The sequence below is a fragment of the Trachurus trachurus genome (assembly GCF_905171665.1).
Source record: "Trachurus trachurus genome assembly, chromosome: 7".
NCBI classification, from domain to species: domain Eukaryota; kingdom Metazoa; phylum Chordata; class Actinopteri; order Carangiformes; family Carangidae; genus Trachurus; species Trachurus trachurus.
This window is the reverse complement of record NC_139901.1, coordinates 29,874,680-29,902,631: the sequence shown is the minus strand read 5'-3', so window position 1 is coordinate 29,902,631 and position 27,952 is coordinate 29,874,680. Positions and strand designations below refer to the sequence as shown.

General features: G+C 43.6%; 1 protein-coding gene across 1 annotated transcript; it reads left to right on the top strand.

The window, feature by feature from the left end:
* Positions 1-298: 298 nt before the first annotated feature.
* On the top strand, positions 299-27,739 carry LOC310989069 (PDZ domain-containing protein 4-like; the record flags this gene model as incomplete). Its single annotated transcript, XM_083975957.1, has 10 exons — positions 299-358; positions 14,373-14,426; positions 15,539-15,852; positions 17,056-17,143; positions 17,228-17,326; positions 18,081-18,143; positions 18,602-18,703; positions 23,433-24,617; positions 25,462-25,771; positions 27,174-27,739. The coding sequence occupies 10 exons, from the start codon at positions 299-301 to the stop codon at positions 27,737-27,739; spliced, it is 2,841 nt and encodes a 946-aa protein (XP_083832083.1).
* Positions 27,740-27,952: the final 213 nt, after the last annotated feature.

Sequence of the window (27,952 nt, the reverse complement as noted above, 5' to 3'; positions counted from 1 at the left end):
TGTCTCGACTTTGGATTATAACACTTGAATTACAAAAAAAAACGAAGAGGAAGAAGAAGAAGAAGGAGAAGGAGAGTGACACTGCCAATTAAAGGATGTGTTGTTGCTGTTGTTGTGGTGTGTTGCTCTGAGGAAGGAGAAGTGTGATACAACCACAGCCCGTGTGGATGAGGGTGGGGCTCTCTCCCACTGCCACAGACAAAGACCCCGATAGAGAGAAAGAGAGAGAGAGAGAGAGAGAGAGTCCTGCTGTGAGAGAGAACTGGTCTGACGGAGCAGCACCGTGTCAGACGTCACCATGGGGTGCAACATGTGTGTTGTTCAAAAGCCTGAGGAACAATACAGGGTCATGTTCCAGGTGAGCGCTCGGCCTCTTCCTCCTCCCCTCCTCCTCCTCCTCTCTCTCTCTGTATCTCTGTCTCTCTTTCTGTTTGAGTTGTTTTTTATTTCTCTTTATGGACTCTTTAGCCTGAAGCATCACATCTCTTTGTGTCCTCTCCTTCTCTCTCTCTCTCTTATAACCCCCCCCACACACACACACAAACACATACACACCTACACACTTTCTTACAGTCACATTCACAAACACCCTCCTGCATGACGACGCTCCTGCTTCCTCCTGTGTGCAGGGCCGTTGTATAGGGGAGAAAGGTTTCATTTCATTTCATAACCTTCATTTAAACTCAGAGATATATCGAGGAGTAACCTCATGTACAATATAGCCGAGATGAAATACAAAACATATAAGGACAGAATAGAAGACAAGACATTTGAAACATACAAAAGCACAACAGAATACCGGAAGTTAAAGGTGACAAGGATAAATTGAATAACATAAGTGTATAGTTAAAAGCAGGAGCAGTTAGAGGTAAAATAAGATGTAGTTATGGTTTTAAATCGTCCTGTTGATAAAAGTGAGGTAAGTTTCAGATGATTTTGCAGAGTGTTCTAGGTTGTAGGTGCAACAACAGTAAGAGAAACTGGTCTTTCCTTCCAAGTTCGGTGTTAACAGAGGGAACCTGCAGTGTGAGCGATAGAGTCCTGCATTAAAAGATACTAGTGAGTTAATATAAGATGGTAAGAGACCAGTGACCAAAAAACCCCAGTAGTCTAATCTTTGTATGACTGATTTATTCTGCATAAGACCCTGACTAATACTCATAGTAACGCTGCATTAGCATCAAAACAAAGTAGGCTAAATAAAAAATGATAATAGAAAAAAAAAAGTGGGAAAAGTCAGGGGGTAAGGGGCCCACTTTAGTATTCCTTAAGGGGACCCAGAATTCCTAGCTACGGCCCTGTCTGTGTGCAGCAGTAAACACAACCTCATCACACTGACACACTCATTTACCCCCTCAAACCATTCACTTGTGAAATTCCTCATAATGAGTTTTCACTCTCTGATAATAAAGAATTAATTACCCACAGTTATTTATACATTTACATTGCATTAATGTAAAAAACAATCACAAACAGTTCATTTATTATGAATAAGTTTAAGTAAAACGCTGATGCATTATATTAGGTAATTAGAAACGTGATAATGATATTAAATTGAGTGATTAATAAACATTAATGAAGGGAATCCAACCAGTGAATGCAGTTGATGGATTTAATCATGTGACATGTCTCACCTTAATATAATATTTAAAAAAAAAAAAAAAATTTGTTCCTGTTTGTGCAGATTTTCCACAAATGAATTAACCTCGTAGCACAGTAGCTATTAATTGCTGCGTTGAAATAGTCATTCAGTGATAATAATACTGGTAATTATGACGATGATACTTCACGGTGATTATAGTGATTATGATCTGAGGGAAGGAGAGGAAGAGAGAGCTGAGCTACATTGCATAAGATTTGAGAGATGGAGAGAAAGTGGAGTGGTGCAGAGAGAGGCGGCGGCGGCAGGTTGGATGGATGGGTTGTTAAAGCCGGGGCTAAAGTGTTATGGGAGAGAGGGGTTGCCACGGTTACAGCCTCAGTACCACCACCACCACCTGCCAACTGGGACCGGTACAGACTGTAGATGTGAGTAAGCTCATCTGGCTTCTGCAGCGCCTAAAGGAGAAGCTCTGAAACCGCCAGCCTCTGTGCTTAGTAAGCACCAGGAATGATCTCCTGGGCTCATGCAGTGCAGCACAGCTTTTTTTTTAGTTTTTTTTTTTTTTTTTTTAGTATCAGTGGCACCACCAGGAGCCACAGCTGGGCCCTCTGTTGCACGTTGGAGCCGCGGTCCAAGGGCCAGTTAACTGGGCTGCATCTGGTGCCAGAGGCGATGCCAAGAGAGAGACAGAGAGAGAGGGAGAGAGAACATGAAGAGGGAGACTGAAGCCAAACAGAAACACGGTAATGAGTCGAGCTGGGAAATATGAGCCAAATAGGAAAATGAAAGAGGGAGGGAAAGTCAGACTGTTTTTCTTTCTTTCTTTCTTTCACTCTTCTTCTTTCAGCTGTTTGCCCTCCGATATCAGAGGTAATTGACTTGAGCGCTTCACTGAGCAGGGGTGAATAGAAAAAAGGCTTGACTGACTTAACAAACACCTTAGGTGGAGAGGCGAGCACGAAGGAGCGAATCTCTATGTGCATGGAGCTGGGAGCTGATCATAAAAACACAGAGCAAGGCCGTAATTTCATAATCAGTGACCTTATCTAACCGGGGTCAGCAGCAGTAACGACACCGACTGCATTCAGGTTAAAGTCTTCGCGAGTGGAAATCAAATGATTCCACTGATGTGATTCTGTAAAGGTCAAAACAGGCCTGAAGGTTTTGTCCCTACAAGCCCATCAGAAGCACTTTAAGCTCCTGCTGAAGGGCGGGGTTAAAGGTATAATGTGTAGGAATTCCCCCCATCTAGCGGTGAGGTTTGCATATCGGAACGTATTCTTGATGTTGCATTCACGTGAAATCGGGCAGACGTCAGACAGACAACAGACGCTGCATGTAACAGGATAAACAAGCGTCTATGTAAACAAGTGGTCCGCCAGCACGAGGCAAAACAATACAGGCGTGACAATATGTTGTCATGGTGATGTCGTATTGTTTACCTGACCCACGTTTTACCGTCTTTCTCTCGTTGAGTAAAATGACATCCGGTTGTTTTGCCGACGGCCGTCTGCCTGACTGCGCCTGAATGCAACACCAGTGCCTCTGTCCTTCCTCACACTACACAGTGGTGACAGTTTTAACAGGCCGAGCCCACAGCTCCGCTGAGTTTCCGTGGTTACCTACGGTCACGCTGCCACTGAACGTAAAAAATGGCGACGCAACATGGCCGCCTCGGTTCGGTGCGTCGCCCACTTATGTATTCGTAATGACTTGTAACAACTCATTCTAAGGTACGAGAAAGCTTTCATTTGTATGCGGGTGTGATTCGACTTCAGTGAAATACGTATTTATGAAAGACATATTTGATTTTTGCTAATAAAAAGCCAAATAAGTTACATACTGGGGCTTTAAGCTCCTGCAGACGGGTGGGGTAAACAGTGACAGGGGAGGAGATGCATGTTGCATGCAGAGGAAGTGTCATGTTGTTGTATGCAGAAGCGCTCATAGCTTGTGTAAAGTAAGTAGTATCAGATACGGTGGGCTGGGTGGTGGAGCAGCACGTCTGCATATATTGTGGTCTGGTAAGCTTGAAACGACATCGCTTGGCTGAGAGCAGAGAAGCATGAGACAGGGAGAACAAACGCAGATGGAGCACTGAACCAGAGCCAGAGCCCTTTGGCTGTGAGAGACGTTGACTAGTGCACAGTAATGAGGGTATATCCACCCAAAAAAAAAAAAAAAAAAGAAAACCTGGAGGTCTCATATATGAAGCATGAGCTGGTATCTGAAAAATGCATCGAGCAAAGAGACCCCAAAACACTGAAAGCAGCCGAGAGGTGATCACACAACAACAACACGCTGCTTTGTCCATGAAATTCAATCTGAGTTATCACTCGAGATGATTACAAACACACAGAGATCCTTGCTGCGCAGATGGCTGATTAATCCAAAGATCACGCCAAGCAAAAGGCGGAGGTGCCCGATCATAAGAAGAAGGGGGAAAAAAACATCATAAAAGAGGGCATAATTACATTTCCCATCACATTTGTTGTAGCTACTTCCCCTTCAGAGCTTTTTGCAGCTTTGAGCTATTTTTCTTAACTAACGTGTATAATTAAACCTCCAAATTAGATGCAGTCTACTAACTGTGTCTGTCTTTTTAGACAATAAATACGACATTAAACAGCTTTCAGCAAACACCAGGCAGGGGAAAACCATGCAGGCTGTTAAATTTGACTACATCAAAACACTTTGCCTGTCTTGCCAAAGGAATAAAACTCATGCATTAAACATCCATGGCCCATGCCTGCGCTTCACATACTGCTCCACGCTGCAGGTCGGTACACACCCATCGGCATGTTTCTGATCAATTCTCCCTCCTATAGGCCCGAATTAAAGAGGCACATTGTTGCTCCTGTGATGAATCACACACACTCACGCCCTGAACCCTGTGTGTGCAAATCAATCTGAGCTTCATGTTGTATTTTACCTGCATTTTACAAAAATACCTGACACACACACAATGCAGGAAACCTAGGCCTCTCTCCCTCCATCCATCCCACCACACCCCGCCCTGCACCCTCCTCAGCCCTTCAGCCGCTCCCTGCTTTTCTCTCTCTCTCTCCCCCTGTCACTGCTGTAAAGCGAGGAGGCTGTTTCCATGGCAACCGGCGTCATTAAACAAAACCTAATGTGCTTTTTTATTCACAATGACACGAAAAGATGCATGCATGCTGCTGACTGTTGCAAGAGGCCAAAAAAAAAGAAAAAATAGAGAAAGAAAAGAAAGATGAGGACAAAACAATGACCAGGTGACATTAACACACACACACACACACACACACACACACACACACACACACACACACACACACACACACACACACACACACACACACACACACACACACACACACACACACACACACATAGCCTACACAAAGATGGACAAAATAAAAGAAACAGCCGATACAATGTGGTGGAACAACAGAAGCACCAAACACTGCACATTATACCACAAGTTTCATTCAGTATTATTGTCATAGACTGTTTTATAATGTCATCTGTCCACTCTTATTGCTAATTAACTTTTGTGAAATATCAATATTCCCCATTATCTTCCTGTAATTAACATCTATTCAATTCAGTTCCTTTTATTTGATGAAGAGGGACAATGTACATTGATAAACATTTTGAAATAAAATGTAAATGTAGGCTACTCAATTCTAGCTAACAAGCTAATTTCCATTGACAGTCCCCCTATACTGAAGTAGAAACAGCAGGTTAAGGAAAACACAAGTATAAGTAGGCTAGTATTTAAAAACATGGGGCAGGTACCCCCTCCCACCCCCTTTTTTTTTTTAGAAAGAAAAACAAAGAAAGTAATACAATCACATTCACATTACAACACATTTACAACACAATACAATTGTGGTTCACAGTTGGCACAGGTGGTAGGTAGTGGGGGTTAAAGTGCTAGAGTTGATGATTAAAGTAGATTATGAACAGTTAAACATACAATAATACTAAGGATGTTTACGGAGTTTATTAATGTGCAAGTCCCTATCTATCTGTTTAAACAGCTGCATGTGATTATCGATGCTTCACAGGAGGAGTTAAAGTTACTCATCAATATGCACTTAAAACCACATTACATCTGCAGCTGCAGCTACATCAGACTGTGTGTTTGTGTGCGTCCATGTGTGTGTGATAAATGTTAACACGGGGATAGTAAAGTGTAACGGCAGCTCTGTGTTCTGTTTCACTTCATTTCAAATGATGCCAAAGAAAAACAATTAGCACTGGTTAATTAGGTCAAGTGGCAGACTGCTCGTTACCTTTTGGCTCGTCAGTGTCTTTTTTATGTCAACAGTGTGTGTGTGGGTGTGTGTGTTTTCTCAGGTGTAGTGCAGGAGGGTGTGTAGGGGAGACTGGGGTTGGTTGTTTGTTACACTTTTTAGTTTTGTGTGAATATCTCCTCATCAAAACATCCTGGAGTCGTCATTCCAACATTACAAGGAAGCGTAAAGTCTCGGGTTTCCATGGGCATCCTGCTCATTTCTCCAGCATTTATTTATTAATCATCAAAGACAATCTGACACATGTAATTTCAATGGGAAAAAATGAAAAAGAATACAATTTTTAAGTGAATTTTTATTCAAATGACATGAAAAACACAGAACATAAGCATGACACATGGGACTCATGTTTTTTGTTGTTAAAATATAATAATGGTCGAACAATACTGCATTGAGTCACCTGGCCTGAGAGACCAACTGACATTTTTTGCTAAAAATTGAGTTCACAACCTTCCTGTAACAAGTTCACTACCAAATGACAATGGAAACTACAGCTTTCCCTTCATACTTTTTAATGGTATCAATTCTTTTGTTACAAACCCATTGTGTAAAAGCCCAGAAGAAAAATTGTGAAGATCCTAAAATTTACAAAATGACATGGAAAAAAAAACCCAAAATGCTCTCAACTAAAGGTTGAGTGTCACACTAGAGCAAGGACTACGTAGGTGAACTCTGCTCTCAATTCTGATACCAATATTGTGTGACAGGGCCCTTTGAAGAGTGTGACAACCAACCCCAGTCTCCCCTATAATGTTGGGTTCTTCCTGATCTTTCCCACCTGTGATGCATGTGACAGACATGAGCATGAGACAGAGAGGTCACTGGTGCAGAGCATGTCGCCCTCATCTTTCATTTAACAACATGAGGAGTGAGAGAGAAAAAAGAAGAAAAAGATAAAGAAAAAGAGGGTGGAGGGCGTTATTGTGAGGTCACGGCGCCGGTGACTCGCTCGCTGCCGTTTCCCGTTGAGAATCAGTGAAGTGTTTAATCTGCACTTGAATTTAATCAGACATGCACACAATCACTGTTCAAGACAGTAACTCTGACTTTATTTCCATTTTCGCTGTTTTTTTTCTTTCACAATGTATTTTCATCTCGTCTATAGCCTACTCCCACTGAGATTTGTTAACTTCACTGCCGTCATTTCAAAAGAATTTATAATAATAATAGGCTTGTATATTCAAATGAGATCTCCGATATCAAACAACAGGGGTTACAGCCGGAGTAGGTCAACTCTTCTTGTCTTCACATTAATTGATTTTCCCGTGGAGGAGGAGGTGACTGCTGCTCCAGCCTTCAAAGCATGATGGGAGATGAGAAAAATCAATTACCGAACAAGCCGAGTTCAATATGTTCAGGGGGCAAGTATCGGTCATGGAGGAGGAAAATCTAAGCTCAAGCTGAAAAAAAAGCCCCAGTGGACAAATTCCAGATTATAATTGTGTGTGTTTTATGTGTTTTTCCCATGGTTTTTCCTAATAATGTGCAGCTCATCTCCTCCAAGATTTTTTTTTATTTTCACATTTAAAACAGAACAAAACATTTACTTATCTCTCTTACTAGTGAGAAAGATACGAAAAGAAAAATGTGCAGGTGAGGTCTGAAACCCTAAAGGCTTATTATAACATGACCTCATCTTGACCTAAATAATTGAAACACAGTAAAGAAATAATAATCACATACCTTGTGCAAGGTAGAGAAATAACAAAATTAAAATTAAAATTAAAAAGAAAAGAAGTAAAGATAAGGGAAGATGATGATGATGGTAAAAAAAAATAATAGTAATGATAACAACACTAAATAAATCAATGAATGGAAAGAGGTGAGAAAAGAAAGCGAAAAAAAAAAAGCTGATACAGATAAATTAAGTTCAAGTAAACACAAAAAAGAGAAAAGGAAAAAAACCGTGAGGCGCTAGGAAAGGCAAACCAAGTTTTGTTGCTCTGTTAATTTCAACAGTAGTTTCTTTTTGAATATTGCCTTTAAGCATATGAGATTAATTTGCTCTTTAAAGGGCTTTCAGATGAAAACTAATTACACATCAACCACTTAAATAAATTACACATCCGCCTCCATTGTGCAGTTGTTTACACAGACACACACACACACACAGACACACAGATACACACACAAGTCATGAACCTAGACGCTCTGCATCGCTCCCTATTTACATTTACACTTCGTTCTTTGAAAGCTTGTTTTCTACATTTTTCTCCCTGCACCATTAGCCTCTCCTCACCTCCTATTCTCTCCTCTCCCCTCTCTCTCTATCTCTCTCTACACTTTGAACTTTTTGCATCTCTTTCATCTACTACCCCCCCCCCCCACCTCCCCAACCCCCCCCCCCTCAGCTCCGCAGCCACCGACACCACCACCACCGCCGCCGCCCACTCCCTGCTGTGAATCTGGATGCTTTGCTATTTATTTCTGCACAATTTCATGTCTAATTTTCGACACGACTTATACAGAATAAGGATGGAGTCTATGGGAGGGGTAAGGTGGGTAAGGGGGGTAAGGGGGGCATGGAGGGGGGGTGGGTGGGGGGTGTGCATGCTTGCAGCAGTGGCATCATCATTATTTGTGTAGTTTATAAACAGCAGCTGTATGTAATGACCCACTAACCCAGAGATAATAGAGAACAGCAGCACGTGTACGAGTGTAATGGAGGCGAGAAGCCGCCTAACGCGTAACAACCCTTTACCCTGCATGAAGTTGTCTTCAAAGCAATCTCAGCACCTCTCATTGATAATGAATGAGAAGCCCCCTCCCCCCTCCCTCACCCCCCCTCTCCACTCCCTTCACTCCCTTCACTCCTTCTCCTCTCTCAGTATTCATACCTGTCACTCAGGACCATGGAGCAGCTTCCTAATAGCCGCTCTCTGATCTTGCAGAGTTCGGCCATGAGCAACGACGACGAGTGATGAAATTAATTTTAAAAACAGAAAAAGGAAAAGAAGAAATGAGAAAATGGCTGCATTTCTCTTTAATCCGACACGCAGAAACTATACAACGTGTTAATTCCTTCATCACCGATAGGCCGTGTAAAGAGGAAGTGTCTTATTTGTCTCCAAGTGAAGAGGCTCATTAAGAGAGAGACAGCAAGATTTATGGAGAACATTAGTGTGCAGAGAGGGACAAGCACACACACACACATACAGTAGATACACACACACACACACACACACACACACACACACACACACACACACACACACACACACACACACACACACACACACACACACACACACACACACACACACTATATGAGATGGACTGGCTGAAATAGATGCGGAAACAGAGGCGTGTGTGAGTGTGTGAGTCTTCATCTCCGGGGAAGGGACAGAGCAGACAGAATTGCTGAGGCAGCACAGAGAGAGAGAGCAAGAAAGAAAGAAAGAAAGAAAGAGAGAGAAAGAGAGAGAGAAAGAGCTCAGTGTCTGGAGGAAACAGAGAGAGGGTAAGAGAAGAGAAAGGGAAGTGCATGTGAGCATGGAAACACAATGACAAGGGAGAGGAGATGCACCACAGGGATAAATAAAAAATATATAATAATAAAGAAAGGAAATAGTGGTGGGGGGTGGACAGGGGCTGGATGTGGCAGGAAAGTTTCTGTGGTTGGCTGCACAGGGGAACATTGATTTGACATGCAATTACTGGAAGGGGACAAGAGAAGAGAGAGAAGAGAGGGAGAGAGGGAGAGAGGGAGTGGGAGAAGGAGGCAGGGTGGTAAAGATGTGGAGAGTCGCAGACAGCCAAGGTCGGCCACAGTGTTCGTCATGAATGAGACGCTACAAAGGGTCGGTGTCTGTGTCTGTGGCTGGCGGCGGCGGAGACTCTTACTGGCACATAATAAACATCAACACGTCACACAGGGTCACACCACATCCCGAAACAACAACGAAGAACAATTTATCATGTTGGACAATGTGGCACAACCACTGCCAGTGAGAGGTTGTGTAAAAATGTTGATATAGGTTCTGTCTTATCTCTAAAATAATAGGTTTATTATAATTATACTAATGGTGCTTTCATGCTCCAAATGCAGGAGTAGAAAACATGCTGGCAGATAATTTGAGAGCAGCAGACATAGAGGTCACTAATGGGATGTGAACTCACAACCTTAACATCAGGAGTCACACATTGTACAGACAGGACAGAGCTAATCCAACAGACACTTGATGTGACCGTCTCTCTCTCTCTGAACACTGACAAGTAGGAGCTGTCAGTCCTAATCAATACATGCTGTTGTACAGTTATATGCATTCATTGAATTGTGCTTTGTGTTATCAGGAAGTGTAATGTAAGATAATAGCATGGTGGTCCTAAGAGCTCAAGTCTCCAGCTAGATAGCTTATTGCTTAAAGGGATAGTTCAGCATTTTCCCATTGCCATAATCCCTACAGTCTTAGCAGGAGGTTTGTTACCTTTAATTGTTGGTGCAAGCTATTTTTAGAACGGCGGAGCAGAGCTGCTCAGAGCTACGCTACAGAGGCTAATGGGATTTCTTGGTTTCCCTCATCAAACTCATCAAATACACAATCCAACAACTCCACAACGCTCTGGTGGACAAGTTGTGACCTGCACATTCACCACGCTATGAGATAATAACACAACGTTACCAGACAGAGTTGTTTTAGAGGGAAATTCATGCAAAACCGCTGATGTGCGTTGTGTTCAGGGACAGTTTTTCATCAAGCAGTCTCTGCGTTTCCCTCTAAAACAACTCTGTCTGGTAACGTTGTGTTATTATCTCATAGCGTGGTGAATGTGCAGGTCACAACTTGTCCACCAGAGCGTTTTGGAGTTGTTGGATTGTGTATTTGATGAGTTTGATGAGGGAAACCAAGAAATCCCAGCGACGAACCTACTCCTAAAACTATAGGGATTATGGCAATGGGCCAATTTGCCAAAATGTTGAACTATCCCTTTAAGTATTCTGGTTATGATTGAGCTAAATCGCTAACATGTGTAGCAGGTGTCACTACTGGCACATTCCCATTTAGTCGGAGTAGTGTGCTAGCTAACAAGCAAACATTTGTTAATTAACAACCTCGCCCTGTGTGTGTCTCGATATTCAGGTCACAGAGATAAATGAGTTTGTCTGAAGGAGAATCATCCAACAATGTTAAACCAAGATATTTTCAGAATCCCCAAAGGTTCATCTAAACAAACAGGATAAAAAAAAAACCTCTCTAGTCTAGTCTGCTGCACAATGGAAAGATTTAACCATTTTTTGGGGCAGTGTTTCTGGATCTGGATGGATTTTTAAAAAATATATATTATTTATATAGGCTACTGTTACATGAGCTGCACAAATTGGTGCATAAACCAACCAAAGACGATTCACAAGGATGTATTGAACAAATTTAAAAGAAAATATCACATCCTATAGTGGCGTTAGAGGTAATTGTAATTTGTAATTTATTTATTTAGAAGTCAGGACAATGCACATTAATAAAACATGTACCGTAGTACCTGTAAATGTGCCAGATTGTAGCCCGTGGGCTCATTTCCATCTGGAGTCCTCTAGGCAGGTTGGTGTTACAATACAGTACAAAAGGTTAGAATACATTTTAAGTAGGAAATAGCATAAACACATACAATATTACAACACATTACTAGTACTAATATATGTTAAGACAGATCAGTACATTAGAAGCATGCAGTTAGGACATTAAAGGTGATTACACGTTTGGTTGGCTCTGAGCCACACCTTCAGGTGGCTCTTAAAAGTAGTCAAGGTAGGGCATTCCTTTATGGGTAAGGGTAGTGTGTTCCAGATTGCAGTTCCTTTAGTAGACAGGGCATTTTGACTGAAAGAGGTTTTCCTGTATGGAACCACACAGTCCCTATTAGTAATTGATCTGGTGGTCCTCGTTTGTTTAAATGTAATAAACTCTTTGGGCCCTAGTTTCTTAGACCAGGTGAAGTCTAAGTTCAGCGCAGCTTCGCCACGCCAACTAGGCACGTGTCCAGGTCCATTTCGCAAGTTTGCTGGACAGCGCAGTCCGACTTAGACCAGCGCAAGCCCGCCCCTCGTCCCTCCCACCGGCGCAAACGGCAGAGGGGGAGGAGAGAGGGCGGGAGGGAGACAGGAGGAGGAGAAGTGGGATTAACACAGCCGATTCGGATCTTCACCAATCAAAGGAGCTCCTCTCCTCACCTTTAACTGCGCGGCGGGCGATGCGCGCTGCAAGTTTGTCATTTTATACTTTGACATGGACGGAGGAGACAGCGACGCCAGAGGCCGAACCTCTCCCCGGAGGAAACAGCTGTTTCCCCGGAGGTCCGAGCTCAGAGTGGCCGAATAATGAGTTTACTAATATACTTAACCAGGATTGATCTGATACACTGAGAACCGGTGCTCAGTGTAGCCTAAGAAACAACAACTAATAAACTAATGAAGAAACTCACATTTATTCATTTCAATTTATTATTCCCTGTGTAAGACAGATGAGAGGTGTACACTAATCACAACATAAACAAACATGCGGGATGAAATCAGCGTAAAGGACGCTCTCTCTCTCTCTCTCTCTCTCTCTGTCCTCCTCTCTCTCTCTCTGTCCGTCTCTTTTTTTCTCTTTTTTTTTCTGTGATAGAGATGCTGAGTATAGGCTATATACTGACTATCTGATAGCGAGGCTGTTGTGGTGGACTAAGAGAGATGATGATTTGTGTTTTGTTTTTCAATACGGCTGCGTGATGCGGTAAATAAATAAATAAAGCGATCATCACAACGACACAGTGCGTATCTCAACACGGCAGCGACATGCAGTCATCCACCCTCAGTCCTGCTTGGGACATCCACAGCTGCTTTTCAGTGCCAGTTCGTCCCTGCTGTGTTAATTCAGGTGGAGTTTCCTTTACGCGCCGACAGCCTTTGATCTCTGCTTTGATCTGACGTCAGATGTGACGGGACAATCTATATAGATATAAATCCACGTGTTGATTCCGTTAGTTGCATTAAATAGTGGTTATTGTGGATATTTATTGCATTGAAATGTGTCTGGAACTGTGGAGATCTGCCTGTGAGGTCTTGGTGACGTGTGTGCACTGCAGGTCAGTCAGTCAAACTTCCACTGCACCTGCTGCGCTTCGCCCTGCGCTGAGACTAGACCTGGTTGGAGGTGGCGAGCTTTCAGCGCAACCTCGGCGAGACATTTTCGCACAAAACTTCCACTGCACCAAGCTGAATCTGTGACGCCTCCCCCTGCTGCGCGGCCACGCCTATCTCAGCGCAGCGCGATCTGCCAATCTTCCAATCTGACTTTGCGCTAGGCTGCGCTGGTCGAAACTTGCATTAGACCGGCTGCGCTACCTTGCGCTACCTGCGCTGCGCCAAGAAACTAGGGCCCTTTAAGTGGAGATGGCGCCAGGCCATGAAGTACTTTATATATTAAGCATACAGAGGAGAATTTACAAAAATTAGGAAAACTCAGCAAATTATATTTCACTAGAATGTTACAATGATGGTAAGAAAACGTTTTTTTATCTAAGATTTTGAGTGCGTTTTTATACAGAAGCTCAACTGGTTTCACGATAGTAGAGCCGGTCATGGACCAGCTGGTAATATGAGAACCATGGTCACCATGGTCGTTAGGGCATATCCTCTGGGAACCATCAACGTCTAAAAAAAATTCATCCATTGGTTTTTGAGATATTTGAGCCAAAAGCAAAAAGAAAAAACTGTTCAGAAATATTCAACTGAATGAATCTTTGATTTGACCAGGACTGTTTTTAAACCCGCACACTGTGTTGATTCCTTCTTCAGATTTATTCCCCGATTTTCTTTTCATTTTTGATGCCCCTTGTTCTTTTCTGACTTGTTGCTTGAAGCAGCAGATGAAATGTTTCATAAGCTGCAGAGTTTTTCAGACTTCAACAACAACAGAGTCGTTTAAAGCTCCGTGCAACATGTTGTGCATGTGACAGCTGTTTACACTGGATGATTCAGGAGCATTTAAATGAACTGTCAGTGTCCACAGAAAGGTACATCTGCTGGGGGAGGAAAGAAAAAAAATCAAATATAGTGAAACTCTCAGCTAGAAAATTTGGATTTCTTAATCAAAAAGAGTGAGAGTTTGAAATCCCTGAACAAATTACATTACAATCATTTTGAGTGGCACCACCCACCCCCACCCTGCTTCACTGCACAATGAAACTGGCTTCACCAGAATATTGATAAGTTTTTATCATTTAAATATATTTGCAGAGAGGAACCACTTCAGATTCACACAAAGAGAGCGATGAGTGCACACGGGGACGCGAACGCACAAAAACTAAATGTACAAAGGAAACTCATTTTCATCTGCACTGCCTGTTCACTTGAATTTTCGTTTCCTCTTGCTGCTCTCCTTTATATAAAAGAAAAAATAAGAGGGTTAATGCTCTCCAACCGCTCACAGTTGTAATTACTTGCTAATGCCTTTATTTTTCCTGCTTTCTTCCTCCTCCTCTCTCCACAGAAGGGTCATATAAGCAACATGCTCTGCTCTTTCGATGCTGACGGTCGATTAAAGGTCTTAGTATACAGCTCTCTGCTCTGCTTGATGTTCATGTGGTGTCCAAACCCTTTTATAAAAAACACAAAACCTTCCTGTCATAGTTTCTGTCTTCCTGTAGAAACACCATTAGTCCTGTGAGTGTTTTTTTTATTGTCCTAGATGACTAACTCGACCTCAGTCCCTCTTTATTTCAGGTGTGTAGCTGTAGTCTCCCTCCCGTTCCCTGTCTTTAAAGGGATAGTTCAATATTTTGGCAAATTGGCCCATTGCCATAATCCCTATAGTCATAGCAGTAGGTTCGTTACCTTTAATTGTCGGTGCAAGCTGTTTTTAGAACGGCGGAGCAGAGCCGTGAGCTGCTCAGAGCTACGCTATGGAGGCTAATGGGATTTCTTGGTTTCCCTCATCAAACTCATCAAATACACAATCCAACAACTCCAAAACGCTCTGGTGGACAAGTTGTGACCTGCACATTCACCACGCTATGAGATAATAACAGAACGTTACCAGACAGAGTTGTTTTAGAGGGAAATTCAAGCAAAATAGCTGATGCGCGTTGCCGTCAGGGACAGTTTTTCATCAGGCAGTCTCTGCATTTACCACTAAAACAACTCCGTCTCGTAAAGTTACTTATCTCATAGCGTGGTGAATGTGCAGGTCACAACTTGTCCACCTGAGCGTTTTGGAGTTGTTGGATTGTGTATTTGATGAGTTTGATGAGGGAAACCAAGAAAGCCCATTAGCCTCCGTAGTGTAGCTCTGAGCAGCTCACGGCTCTGCTCCGCCGTTCTAAAAATAGCTTGCACCGACAAATAAAAGTAACAAACCTACTGCTAAAACCATAGGGATTATGGCAATGGGCCAATTTGCCAAAATGTTGAACTATCCCTTTAACCACCAACCTGTGTGTCCTGTCTTCTTCTTATTTATGTCAGCACCTTTTACTAAATCTTTTCACCACATGAAACTCAGACGCTGCCTTTTTTTTCAAATCTGTTCTGCAGCTTCTCTGTATCATTGTTGGTGAAACCACATTTGCATCTTTCTCCTTCACTTTACTCCCCTACTTCCTCTTCTCCTTCTTCTACTCTGACACCATTTGATCTCAACTAATTATGCTTTTCCAGGTGAATGGGAAGGAGCTGTCCCGCCTTTCCGGGGATCCCACCCTGGACATACGGGACCCTGTGCTGTCCAACATACTGCGGCGAGGGGCCCGCAGACGGGCGTGCCTGGCGGCGGGGGCCCCCGGAGGATTGATGCCGGTGACCATGGGCATGGCCGACTGTGTGGACAGCTGCACCCAGACAGACATCAGCTTCCAGCATATGTTGACTCTGGGCAAGAGCAGCCAGCATCCCTGCGGAGCCCCACCCCCACCCGACCCTCCGCCGTCGCCTCCACTGCCACCGCTCCTGGAGCCATATCTGTTCAATGAACTGTGAGTTGTATCGGGGCGTAGAATAATAATAATAATGGAGCCCCCTGCAGCAGGTCTCACTGTTTTTGGTGCTAGTCCATTCAATTCTGTTCATGCATCTGCAGTTTCTTTTTCTGGGAACACTTTACTTGAATAGGTATTCATAAGATTGACATAACACTGTCATAGCCATGACATAACAGCTGTCATAAACATCAATGAATACTTATGACAGCTGTCGTTAAGTGTCATTCGGTAAGTTTTGTCACTTTTGATGCAAAGTTGACATTGTTTGAGATGTTTTTGTTCTGACAACTTGACATAAAGACAATTTAAACTGTCATAGCAGACCTAATTGCCAAACTTAAAAAAATTATGTCAAGTTCTCATAACAAAGACATCTCAAATAATGTCAACTTTGCATCAAAAGTGACATAACTTACCGAATGACACTTAACGACAGCTGTCATAAGTATTCATTCAGTCATGGTTATGACAGTTTTATGTCAATCTTATGAATAGGCTACCTATTAAAGTAAAGTGTTACCCTTTTTCTTTTCTTTTTTTTAAAGGTATAATGTGTAGGAATTCCCCCCATCTAGCGGTGCGGTTGCATATCGGAACGTATTCTTGATGTTGCATTCACGTGAAATCGGGCAGACGTCAGACAGACAACAGACGCTGCATGTAACAGGATAAACAAGCGTCTATGTAAACAAGAGGCAAAACAATACAGGCGTGACAATATGTTGTCATGGTGATGTGGTATTGTTTACCTGACCCACGTTTTACCGTCTTTCTCTCGTGGAGTAAAATGACATCCGGTTGGTTTGCCGACGGCCGTCTGCCTGACTGCACCTGAATGCAACACCAGTGCCTCCGTCCTTCCTCACACTACACAGTGGTGACAGTTTTAACAGGCCGAGCCGACAGCTCCGCTGAGTTTCCGTGGTTACCTACGGTCACGCTGCCACTGAACGTAAAAAATGGCGATGCAACATGGCCGCCTCGGTTCGGTGCATCACCCACTCATTTATTTGTAACGACTTGTAACAACTCATTCTAAGGAACGAGAAAGCTTTCATTTGTATGCGGGTGTGATTCGACTTCAGTGAAATACGTATTTATGAAAGACATTTTTGATTTTTGCTAATAAAAAGACAAATAAGTTACATACTGGGGCTTTAAAGCTGCTTCCATTACTGAAATATTTCTCATCCTCAGCTTCATAGAGCCGGTGTACTACGACCCCACTGACTACTTCGATATCACTCAGCATGAAGTGGACAGGCAGGATGAGCTGGAGTACGAGGTGAGAGCCCATTAGCTGCTCAAAAAAAAAACTCGCTGCCTGTCTGACAGTCTGTAACTTTCCTCTAACTGCACTCACACACAGGAGGTGGAGCTGTACAAGTCCCGTCAGCAGGATAAACTCGGCCTGACAGTGTGTTACAGAACCGACGACGAGGAGGACCTGGGAATTTATGTAGGAGAGGTGAGGACAGCAAAATCTTTAATAAATCCTTTCTATTCTTCTTTCTTAATCCTGAGCCAAATCCTCAAGTCAAGACAGTTTTATTTATACAGCACCAATTCACACCAGAATATCTCAAGATACTGTACTTTAAGATTACATTTTGTCAGCCTGAAGAAATTCTTACAGTAGTACTTACGGTGAATATTATTATTCATGCACTTTGAGGTGTGCCTGGGTTCAGATATGACCAAAATGTTTATTTTTATTTCAAAAGTGGGGTTGCTACTACCTCAGTGTTGCTACTACCTCAGTTTCTGTTCTGTTAAAGCTTTTTAAATTGTTTTTATGCACTTTTTAATGTCCCTGCATCGAATGTGACCATATTTTAAAGGGAAGCAATGACTAAACTTGACTTGTTTTTCAATATATAGTCTAAAATTTGTCATTAGCTGCTGCTCACCAGCCGCTGAAAATGTCTGGACCTGGTAAATTAAACTAAATAACCCTGGTTTAGATCTTATAATAGTATTTAGTATTTATTTAATATTTATTTACCTAATAGTATTTACAGAGACCAAACAGTTCCCTTCAAGACCAAGTGCAAATGTAACTGAATAAGGAAAAACCAAAGCTCAAACAGAACCAGAGTCAGACTCATCTATTCTGCACCAGAAGAGGAAGAGATAAAGAGGAAAAGAGATAGGTGTAATAACTAAATACAGACTAAATCTATTCTAATAACACTAATAACTCCTTCTGTATTTCTCCCCAGGTGAACCCGAACAGTATCGCTGCAATCGATGGTCGCATCCGCAAGGGAGACAGAATCCTACAGGTGCAGCTTCCCTCGTTATTAATTATACTGGATCGTTAGGTTATCTCTCTTCTCCTGCAGAGTTCTCTCTCTCTCTACCTCTTCGTGACAAAAACCAACAAAACTCTTCTATTGTACTTTGTGTGACTTCCTGTTCTGTTCTGTTATGTAATTCATTAAACTGAAGTCTTAAATAACCCCCATGAGCGTCACGACGAGTCCTCCAAGTCCAAGCAGAGCCGTGGAGTCGTGCCGCTTTTCATTCAGCGTTATTAAAGGAAATTGCTCATAGTGCAGCATTTACTCTGAATGCTTTTTTTTCATAATAGCTTGAATATCATTATGCTTTTCAGAGAGTTTTTTTTTTTGTATTATTATTCTAAGGAAAAACCATTTCCTGAACCGAGTGATTAAACTGAATGTAGCGTTGGTGGAAAAGGGTCTCACATTATCTGACTCTCTCTTTTTCTCTCTGTCAGATAAATGGAGTGGACGTTCAGGACAGAGAGGAGGCGGTAGCTATTCTCACCAGAGAGGACAGCACTAATGTCTCCCTGCTCCTCGCACGACCCGAGATAGAGGTGAGGAAATTGGATATGCAGTCTTCAGGGAGTCTGAATGCTGACCTAAAAAAAACAACAACAAAAACACATCCTTCACTCCTTATCTCCCCTGTTTATGTAGAAAAGAAAGGAAATACTTTAAAGGGATAGTAGCATTTTTTAAAAGTGATCTACAAATAGCCCTTAAGTACTTTAATTGCAGTAGAAGACTCTCTGCACTCCTCCCGTTAGCAACGCCAGCCCATAGCCCTGCCCAGAGATTTACAACATACATTGTTGTGAATGGACCCAAAGAAACGGCCTATTTTCGTGGCCTAAAAGAGGTTTTACCTGAAAAAAAAAAATACACAGTTCCATTGTTCGCTATAATATAATTTTTTTCCAGCCCCTCAAAGTGCAGGAAAAACACAGTTTTTATTTGGACCTAACCAACTGCTGATCGGCGGGTGCTAACCCTGGGCGGAGGGATACGTGAGTTGGTTAGATATAAAGAATAAAAATTATATTATAGCGAACAATGGAACTGTGTATTTTTTTTTCACGTAAAACCTCTTTTAGGCCGCGGAAATAGGCCATTTCTTTGGGTCCATTCACAACACTGTATGTTGTAAATCTCTGGGCAGGGCTATTATGGGCTGGCGTTGCTAACGGGAGGAGTGCAGAGAGTCTTCTACTGCAATTAAAGTACTTAGGGGCTATTTGTAGATCATACAACCCCACTTTTAAAAAAATGCTACTATCCCTTTAAGGACACATAAACAAAGTGGGCAAACATGACATGAGGAAGAAGAGTGTGGTTTCTTTTCCTCTTCCTCTTCTTCGTCCCATCCTGCAGCACGACTTGGTGTCAGGAGGCAGAGAAGCAGCAGAGAGGTGCTGCAGAAACACGATGAGAGCCGCTGATAGCACGAAGACAAATAGCGCTTGTGCTCCCGGTGCTAATGTGGCAGCGTTTTGTTTTCCCGCTCAAGGTCACTCCTCCTGCAGATAGGAGGGCGTTGTTGTAACACACACCAGACGAGACGCCCCTCCAATAACACACACACCTCCTGCCAAATTACTTGTAAACGCACACAACTTCAACGACAACAAAATGGATTTTCGTTGCATATATACTGTTGTAAAAACTGTGCTGCAGATGGGAGACACACACACACACAGAGATCTGTATGCTGGCTGCATTTGTACAGAGCTAGAGGGCAGATTTAAGAGGCACTCATTAAAATGGTTCAAGTCAAAGACACACGGACACACACACACACACACAAATAACCTCTCCTCTGTTTAAATATGTCCTTGTATTTGGAGAGAGGAGCACAAGAAGTACCTGTGAAAGGCTGACAAGAATTATATTACTAAACCATGGTCCCACATTAAGATTCAAGAGAGAGAGAGAGGAGGATGGAGGGAAATGCACGAGCAGAGATTAAAGCTTGATCTGTTGTCTTGAGGGAGAGAGAGAGAGAGTTAGTTGAAGAATAAGAATGAAGATGAAGATAATCAATACTTTATCTCGCAGTCTGAACACAATCCGCATCTGAATCTAACCAATTAGCCAAGATAAACTGCGCTCGGAGGGAGTGGATTGTTTACTAATTCGCGCACAAGTACGTGCATCATATTCGACCGGCGTCTGAGCGGCTGCCAATCAAAACAGCAAAAGTAAATAGATTAGAAACAACGGCGGCGGTTCGTTCGTGTGAAATATCAAGTAGTGTTCATCTCTAAATATCACATCCATCCATCCATCTGTGTGTGTGTGTGGAGAGGATCTCATCAGTATCAGGTAGATGAAGGTGTTTAGATGAACCTCTGATATTTTATTCTACTGATGTTTCATTATGGAAACTAGAAACTATTGCAATCTCAGGAAGCCGTTAAAACTCACGCTGCTCTGGCTCCATCTAGTGGCGGAGAGAAATACTGCTGTTTACTAACGACAGAGAAGTCCTGCAGATGCTGTGGTCACTAGATTTACATATGAATTGATTAAACAATGAGTTTAATGTGAAAATGGTTAATCAAAGACCAGAACGTGAGCAGGAAGTCTCTCATTCCTCATAATGGCTGCATCATACTCGTGTAACCTATGGCAAATCATTTTAACATTTAAAAGCCAGACTGGATAATGTGTTGCAGATATCTGTAATTCAGTTTTGCCTAGTCAAAAATAATATTTCAGATATCCACAACTACATTCTTCCTAGGACAAAATGACGTCACAACATCTACAATTTGATTCTGACTAGTCATAATTCCAGTTCAAGATATCTTTAATTCACCACAATTAAAGATATCTACATGTCCCTTTTCTTGAGATATCTTAAATTAAGTTTTGATTAGGTGAAATGACGTTGTAGATATCTCAAACTGGAATTCGTACTAGTCATAATTCAGTTACAGATATCCATAATTCACATAGCGGATATCTGCAACTGAATTGTAGGTATCTGTAATGACAAACCCCATACACATGAATGGCAAAAGTGACTGAAATTTCTGAAATGTTCTTTTTGACTAGGCAAAACTGAATTACAGATATCTTGAATGAAAAATCCAACTATTTAAAATGTAATTACGACGATCCAGAATGACGTTGTTGATATCTACGATGTTAATTCTGGATAGTCAAAAACATAGCTTTTAAATGTTAAATCCGCTAACCTCTGTGCAGCTGCATGCTCATTTGCAGTGTTGGGTTTTGTATTATGTTGTATGTTTTGAATGCAGTACTGTACTGTATTTGGGAGAATCCAAAGACAAACTGAGGTGGAAAATAAAGCCAATCAGTAATTCAATCCATTTTTTTTAAATTTGCAGTTCCTCTCAGCTCTATGCAGCTTGTTAGTGTCTTATAGTTCATTATTTACTGTTTTCCAGCCTCACTAAGTCTGTTCACTCTCTCTGCTTCTGTCAGTATTGTTTTAAGACACAGCAGCCAGCAAGGAATAACCCTCGCTGTACTTTACCTGCACATGCAGCTGATTTGAAGACACCTGTGTAGTCTCTTTGTGGTTATTTTCAGTCTCAACCTCTTCATGGATCTGCCCCCAAGTGGTCAAATCAGTAACTACAAGTTAAATCATAGAGAAACAGTTTGTGTTATCCATCCATCTGTTAGCTTCACCACTTTTCCTTTAGTGTCACTGAGCAGCTGAGGTCAATCTCATCTGACACCGGGTGAAGGCAGGATACATCGTACACATTTAATCACAGGGATGACAGATAGTTTCAGTCTCATTCAAACCTCAGTCACACCTGAAGGCGCCACAGAGCTGCCAGTTAATGAAGTGTGCACATCTTTGTCCAGAGAGCTACAGGCACGACATGCAACCTCCATCATCTGGTTGGTTCAAACCCAAAACCTTCTCGCTGTGAGGTGACAATGTTGCTCATTGCATCACCACTGCCCCTGTTAAAGGGATACTTCACCCGAAATCGATAATCCACCAATTTTCTACTCATCGTCATACCAAGGAAGGGTTTGGAGAACTTTCAGAGTCATCAAAACGCTTTAGGAGTTCCAGGGGGGGTCCCGGCTGGCTACGGGTTTTCATATAATGGCGGCGGATAGAGTTCACTTTTGAATTGTCCAAAACACACACTATGAAACATCCAGATACCTCCATACTGCTCGTCTGTACTGACCCAAGTGTCCTGAAGCCGCCACATGGAAAAGTTGTTCGGAAAAAAATAATTTGATGTCTGTTTTTATCCTTGTTGTAGCAGTAGCTCTCAGTGGCTGTGTTTGTGTTTGTGCTCATGCGCGAGATTTGCTGCGAGATGTTCGTTCGTCGTTGTAAACCATTGGATGTTTGATCAAAGATATTAGATAAATGGAAAGATACTCCATGAGCGGCTGCTCCAATGATAGAAATGGTATACACTTCCTGTCTCTCTAAATGGGCGTGGCCAACCGTCACCCCACCTCGTCTGTGAACGTGTGTGTGGATTTATAAAATTTGTAGGTAGATGAAAGTGAGATATTTATATTTTCTTATGATAACATTAAATATCTACACTACTAACAGTAATATTTAGCATGCCAAAAATAATTTAAATCATTTTCACGGGAGTTCGCGGCCGTTTGTTTGACGTTGCCTAGGAGATCGGTGCCAAATCTCGCGAGAGTGTGTCGTAGAGACAGAGACAGGTCTGGAACAAAGTGGATTTTCTCCGGATCTCTCCGTCTGAAAATTACCATTTTGGTGTCAAACTGTTCAGAAGAGATGTGGCTTGTGAAAAATGAGTCCAAAATTTGCTTCAGTGACCGTGGGGAGAAAGACCCGACCATAATCGGTGTTCACATTAAATTGTCCCATAGGAATCAATACACTCCAAGCTGCCTCTGGTCTCTCTAAAGGGGCGTGGCCGTGCAGAAGCCCACGTGACATGCATACAGGAAGCTGACTCGTCATGACAGGTCTTGGTTTATAAACCGTCTTTGGTTTGATGTAAACACAGAAGAACATCTCGCAGCAAATCTCACTGGTGATGTATGGATGTTTCATAGTGTGTGTTTTGGACGATTCAAAAGTGAACTCTATCCGCCGCCATTATATGAAAACCCGTCGCCAGCTGGACCCCCCCTGGAACTCCTAAAGCGTTTTGATGACTCTGAAAGTTCTCCAAACCCTTCTTTGAGTAGAAAATTGGTGAATTATCGATTTTGGGTGAAGTAAATCAAAATACATTTCTAATTCTGATCTCTTTGTCTTTTGTCTCTTCAACCTTTTTTACCCGTCAGAACGACAACCAGCTGGATGCGGATGAACTGGACCTGGAGCCGCTGGACAACGCCGTCCATCTGCCCAGCGCCCAACGAGTGAGGAGCAACGCCTCCGTCATGGGTGCTGGTGCCGGTGGCGGCAGCATGCTTGGTGGCCACGTTGGTCACGGTCACGGTCACGGTTACTCGCTGAGCCGGGACTCTCCCGATCTGCTGCAGACGGTGCTGAGCAACAGCCAGGAGCTGGACAGCGGCGTGGGCCGGACGGACGAGAGCACGCGCTACGAAGAGTCGTCGGAGCACGATCTCCTGGGCGACGACCACACCAGCGCCTCCAACACCAACGCCACGAACACGCCGGGGAGCATGCGCAAGTTCCTGGACACGCCGCCGCTGCTGCACTCGCAGGAACTCCAGTTCAGCACCGACTCGCTGTTGGCGCTCGACTGCGGAGTGGAGACGGTGGAGCGACTGGAGCGCGCCTACATGGCCGATCCCGTCAGGATGATGATGCCCGGACTGACGGAGGAGGAGTGCGAGAGGTACAAGGAGCTGCTGGAGATCAAGTGTTACTACGAGAAGAACAGCAACGCTCTGCTGCTGCAGGACCCGGCGTTGCAGGAGGAGGATGGAGGCGTCGGCGTGCCGCTGGACGTGAACCGCAACGAGAGCCTGACGCAGCACGAGATGGCGCTGCTGGAGGAGGAGCTGCGCCACCTGGAGTTCAAGTGCCGCAACATCCTGCGGGCGCAGAAGATGCAGCAGCTGAGGGAGCGTTGTCTGAAGGCTTGGCCTCTGGAAGACAAGAACGGAGCGAGTGCAGGAGCTGCAGGACGCTTGGACATGATGAGTATGAGCGGCGGCGGCGGTGGCGCTTTGGGCGGCAGCGAGGAGTCCTGTCACCACGCTCTGTCGGACATCAACGAGCTTCCGGAGAGGGAGCGCTCGGATAAAGACAGCACGAGTGCCTACAACACCGGAGGGGAGAGCTGCAGGAGCACGCCTCTGGTCACCGAGCAGTTCCCTTCGACACAGTCGACGCAGAGCCTGGAGGCGGGAGCGGGAGAGTCTCTGTGTTCGCCAGCCACCTCCACGAGGCAGCGAGGAGAGCGAGGCGGCGCACACGCAAACCTCAACCAACCGTACTCCCACAGTCACAGGAAAGAGGACAGGAAGACGTCGTCATCGAGCCCTGGAGCTAAGGTATATAAAGTCCTCACCCTCACATACATACAGAGCCCTAACGGCCAGGTAGGGGTGGGCGATATGGCAAAAATATCATATCACGATTTTTTTTTTAAATGAAGTCTCGATTTCGATTTCATCACAATCTTAAATCGAAAAAAGGAAAAATAGACAATTTAGGCCAAAGAACCTTTCTGAATAGATTTTAATCTAAATTGATAAAGTGCACTCTTGCAACATGAAAGGTAGCTTTCAATAAACATGAAAGTAAAATATCAATGAAGACATTACTGTTTGTTTTATTCAACACAGTCATTTTGAATGGGGGCGGGACTAGATAAGCTTTTGCTTCTCCCGCTTTCCCTTTCGGCCATGTGCATTGTATTATTTGAACTAAGATGAAGTGTGATGATGATGATTTAAATTGACATGCCCGAAATAAACAAATTGATTGATTGATTAACAGGATTTTAGTATATCAAAACACTAAATAGCTGATTGAAAAGGGTCAAATAAAGTAACTGTTGTTATCTCTTTTAGCAAACTTTGCAAATGTCCTTTGTTTGCGCTTTGCAGCATAGAACTGCAATTTATAGAATGTGCCCCGGACGATCCTACGATCTCTGCACTTTGGCAGATTGTCTACACGCTCTAATCCTTCACGATCTAATATGGCCATATCGCCCACCCCTACGGCCAGGCCCCTCCATACTTAGCAGATCTCCTCTCTCTTCACCATCCCGCGAGGTCGCTGCATTCTGCTGGAAGCCTTGTGTTTTTATGTATCTTGTGAAGCACTTTGTGAGTCTCCTCTGTGAGAAGTGCTATATAAATAACATTGTACTTACTTTACTTTACTAAGGTGAGGTCGCTGTCCCGGGACGGATCAGGCAGCAGGAGAGGCTCGGACGGCGGGATGAGACGTAACACAAATAAAGCCAACGGGACGTCGGAGCGGTCAGGAGGACGCAGCGCGGAGAACAGCCCTTACCTGTCCCGTCGTCAGCCCGAGACGCTGCCGCCGCACCGCTACCTGAGCTGCATGCAGCTGCGGTCGCCCTCCGCCGCCGAGCAGCTCGGCCTCGGCCTCAGAGACGGCAGCGTGCACACCGGGGGCGACGCCAGCCCCATGAGCCTGGGCAGCACGTGTAAAGACGTCACGCAGGCGCCAGGTCTGTAATGTCCGTCTGTCTGTCTTCATGAGTCGGCATGCAGCACGTCTTATTGTGGTCTTGCTTTTATGCATTTTGTGTCTGTGCTTCTGCTTAGGGCTGGGACGATACGTTTTTCTCCCGATTCGATTCTTCTACGATTTTTTGGATGCCGATTCGTTTTAAATTGCAATTCTACGATATTGCCTTTAGTCTGCATTTTGAACACCAGTGAAACAGTTGAATGATTATGATTGTCTAGGCTACAGACTATTCCAGGAAACATATTTCCCCAAAAATACACATCACATGTAAGTCAGGTAAACTGCTACATTTTAACATTTATCTGCACACAAATACTGTAGGAGCCTATAAATTAACATACTCCATTATAAAGTGAACTTAAACCCTTTTCAAAACCTGGACTCTCTGTAAAAAAAAAAAAAAAAATCGATTTTGGAGAAAAAAATCTTGGGATACTTGTGAATCGATTTTTTCTCCCACCCCTCTGCTTTACATGCTGTGGTGTGATGTGTCTTGCATCATAGGTTTTTGTGCTGCATGTTTTGGGGATGTCTTGAATGATTGATGTTATATTGTATGTTCTTTTGTCATGTTGTTAATTGCTGTGCATGTTGTGTAGATTGCCTTGGCTAGTAACTTTTTAATCTTATTTTTCATATTTCATATTCTGTTTTTAGGGTGACTTTTTGACATCCTGTCTATAGGGACTACAGATGAAAAATAGCCTCTTATTGGCTAATTCTTGCGCATTTACAGCAATGCTATTAATAGAGATGCACCGATCCAGTTTTTTCCGATCTAATCCGATACCCGATACCGATACCTGATATACCTGATACTACTGTTGAATGAATGAACCGTATACGTTGCCATGTGAGTGAAGGCATCAGGCTTCACATAAACATTTAGCCTTGTTAAAAAAGGTAACAAATTAAAGGGATAGTTCACCTAAAATTGAAATTTCACTCATTATCTCCTCCCCCTCATGTGGACTAAGGGCTGGGAGAAGTTTCAGAGTCCTCCGTGGCTTCTCTAAGTTACAGGGGGTCTCGGCGTAGCAGTGCATGTCCATATAACGGTTGCAAATGGATACCAACTGTCATCGTAACAAAAAGACACACCAAAAAACATCCAAATACCTCCATGCTGCTCGTATGTAATGTCCGTCTTGTATTGAAGCCCCGAAATGCGAAATTGTCCCAAAAAAAATTAAATAAGTCTATATTTCAAGCTTGTTTGTAGAAATTACTGCATTGGAAAGCTGGATCGGCCTCATTCATCCGATATCCGATCCAGCTAATCAGTCAATATCGGAGCCGATACCTGGATCGGTGCATCTGTAGTTATTAATGTGCACTGTCCCTGTTTTCAAATAAACGTATTATTATTATTATTATAGGTGTGGGTGCGGGACCTTTACCCCCGCCGCCGCTGCTGCCCGCCTCCCCTCGGATGGAGTGGAAGGTGAAGATCCGCAGCGACGGCTCGCGCTACGTGGCCAAGCGGCCGGTGAGGGACCGACTCCTGAAGGCTCGTGCCATGAAGATCCGAGAGGAGCGCAGCGGCATGACGACGGACGACGACGCCGTGAGCGAGATGAAGATGGGCCGATACTGGAGCAAAGAGGAGCGGAAGCAGCAGCTGCTCAAGGCCCGGGAGCAGCGGCGCCGCAGGGAGTTCATGATGCAGAGTCGCCTGGACTGCCTGAGGGAGCGCGAGAAGGAGCAGAGCGGGAACTGCAGCAGCGGAGGAGGAGGAGGTGGAGGAGGAGGAGGACAGCAGGGGACGACGCATCAGCAGGAACCCACCTCCATCCTGGAGCTCTGCCACCGCCGGAGCATGAAGAAGCGCAGCCGCAGGATCATGGACAACTGGATCACCATCCAGGAGCTGCTGGCTCACGGGACCCGGTCCGCCGACGGGAAGAAGGTCTACAACCCTCTGCTGTCCGTCACCACCGTCTGAGAGGGAAGAACAGCAGCAGCAGAGACGTGAAAAGTGCCAACATGTTTCCACATCAAAGCCTTTAGGGATGAACATTTGATTTTTTTTGAAGTGGGGTTGTATGAGGTACAAATGGCTACTATACTATATCTGCTAGGGGTGGGAGAAAAAATCGATCCACATAAATCTTTTTTGACGATTTTTAAAGGGACAACGAGGAGTTTTGGAAAAGCA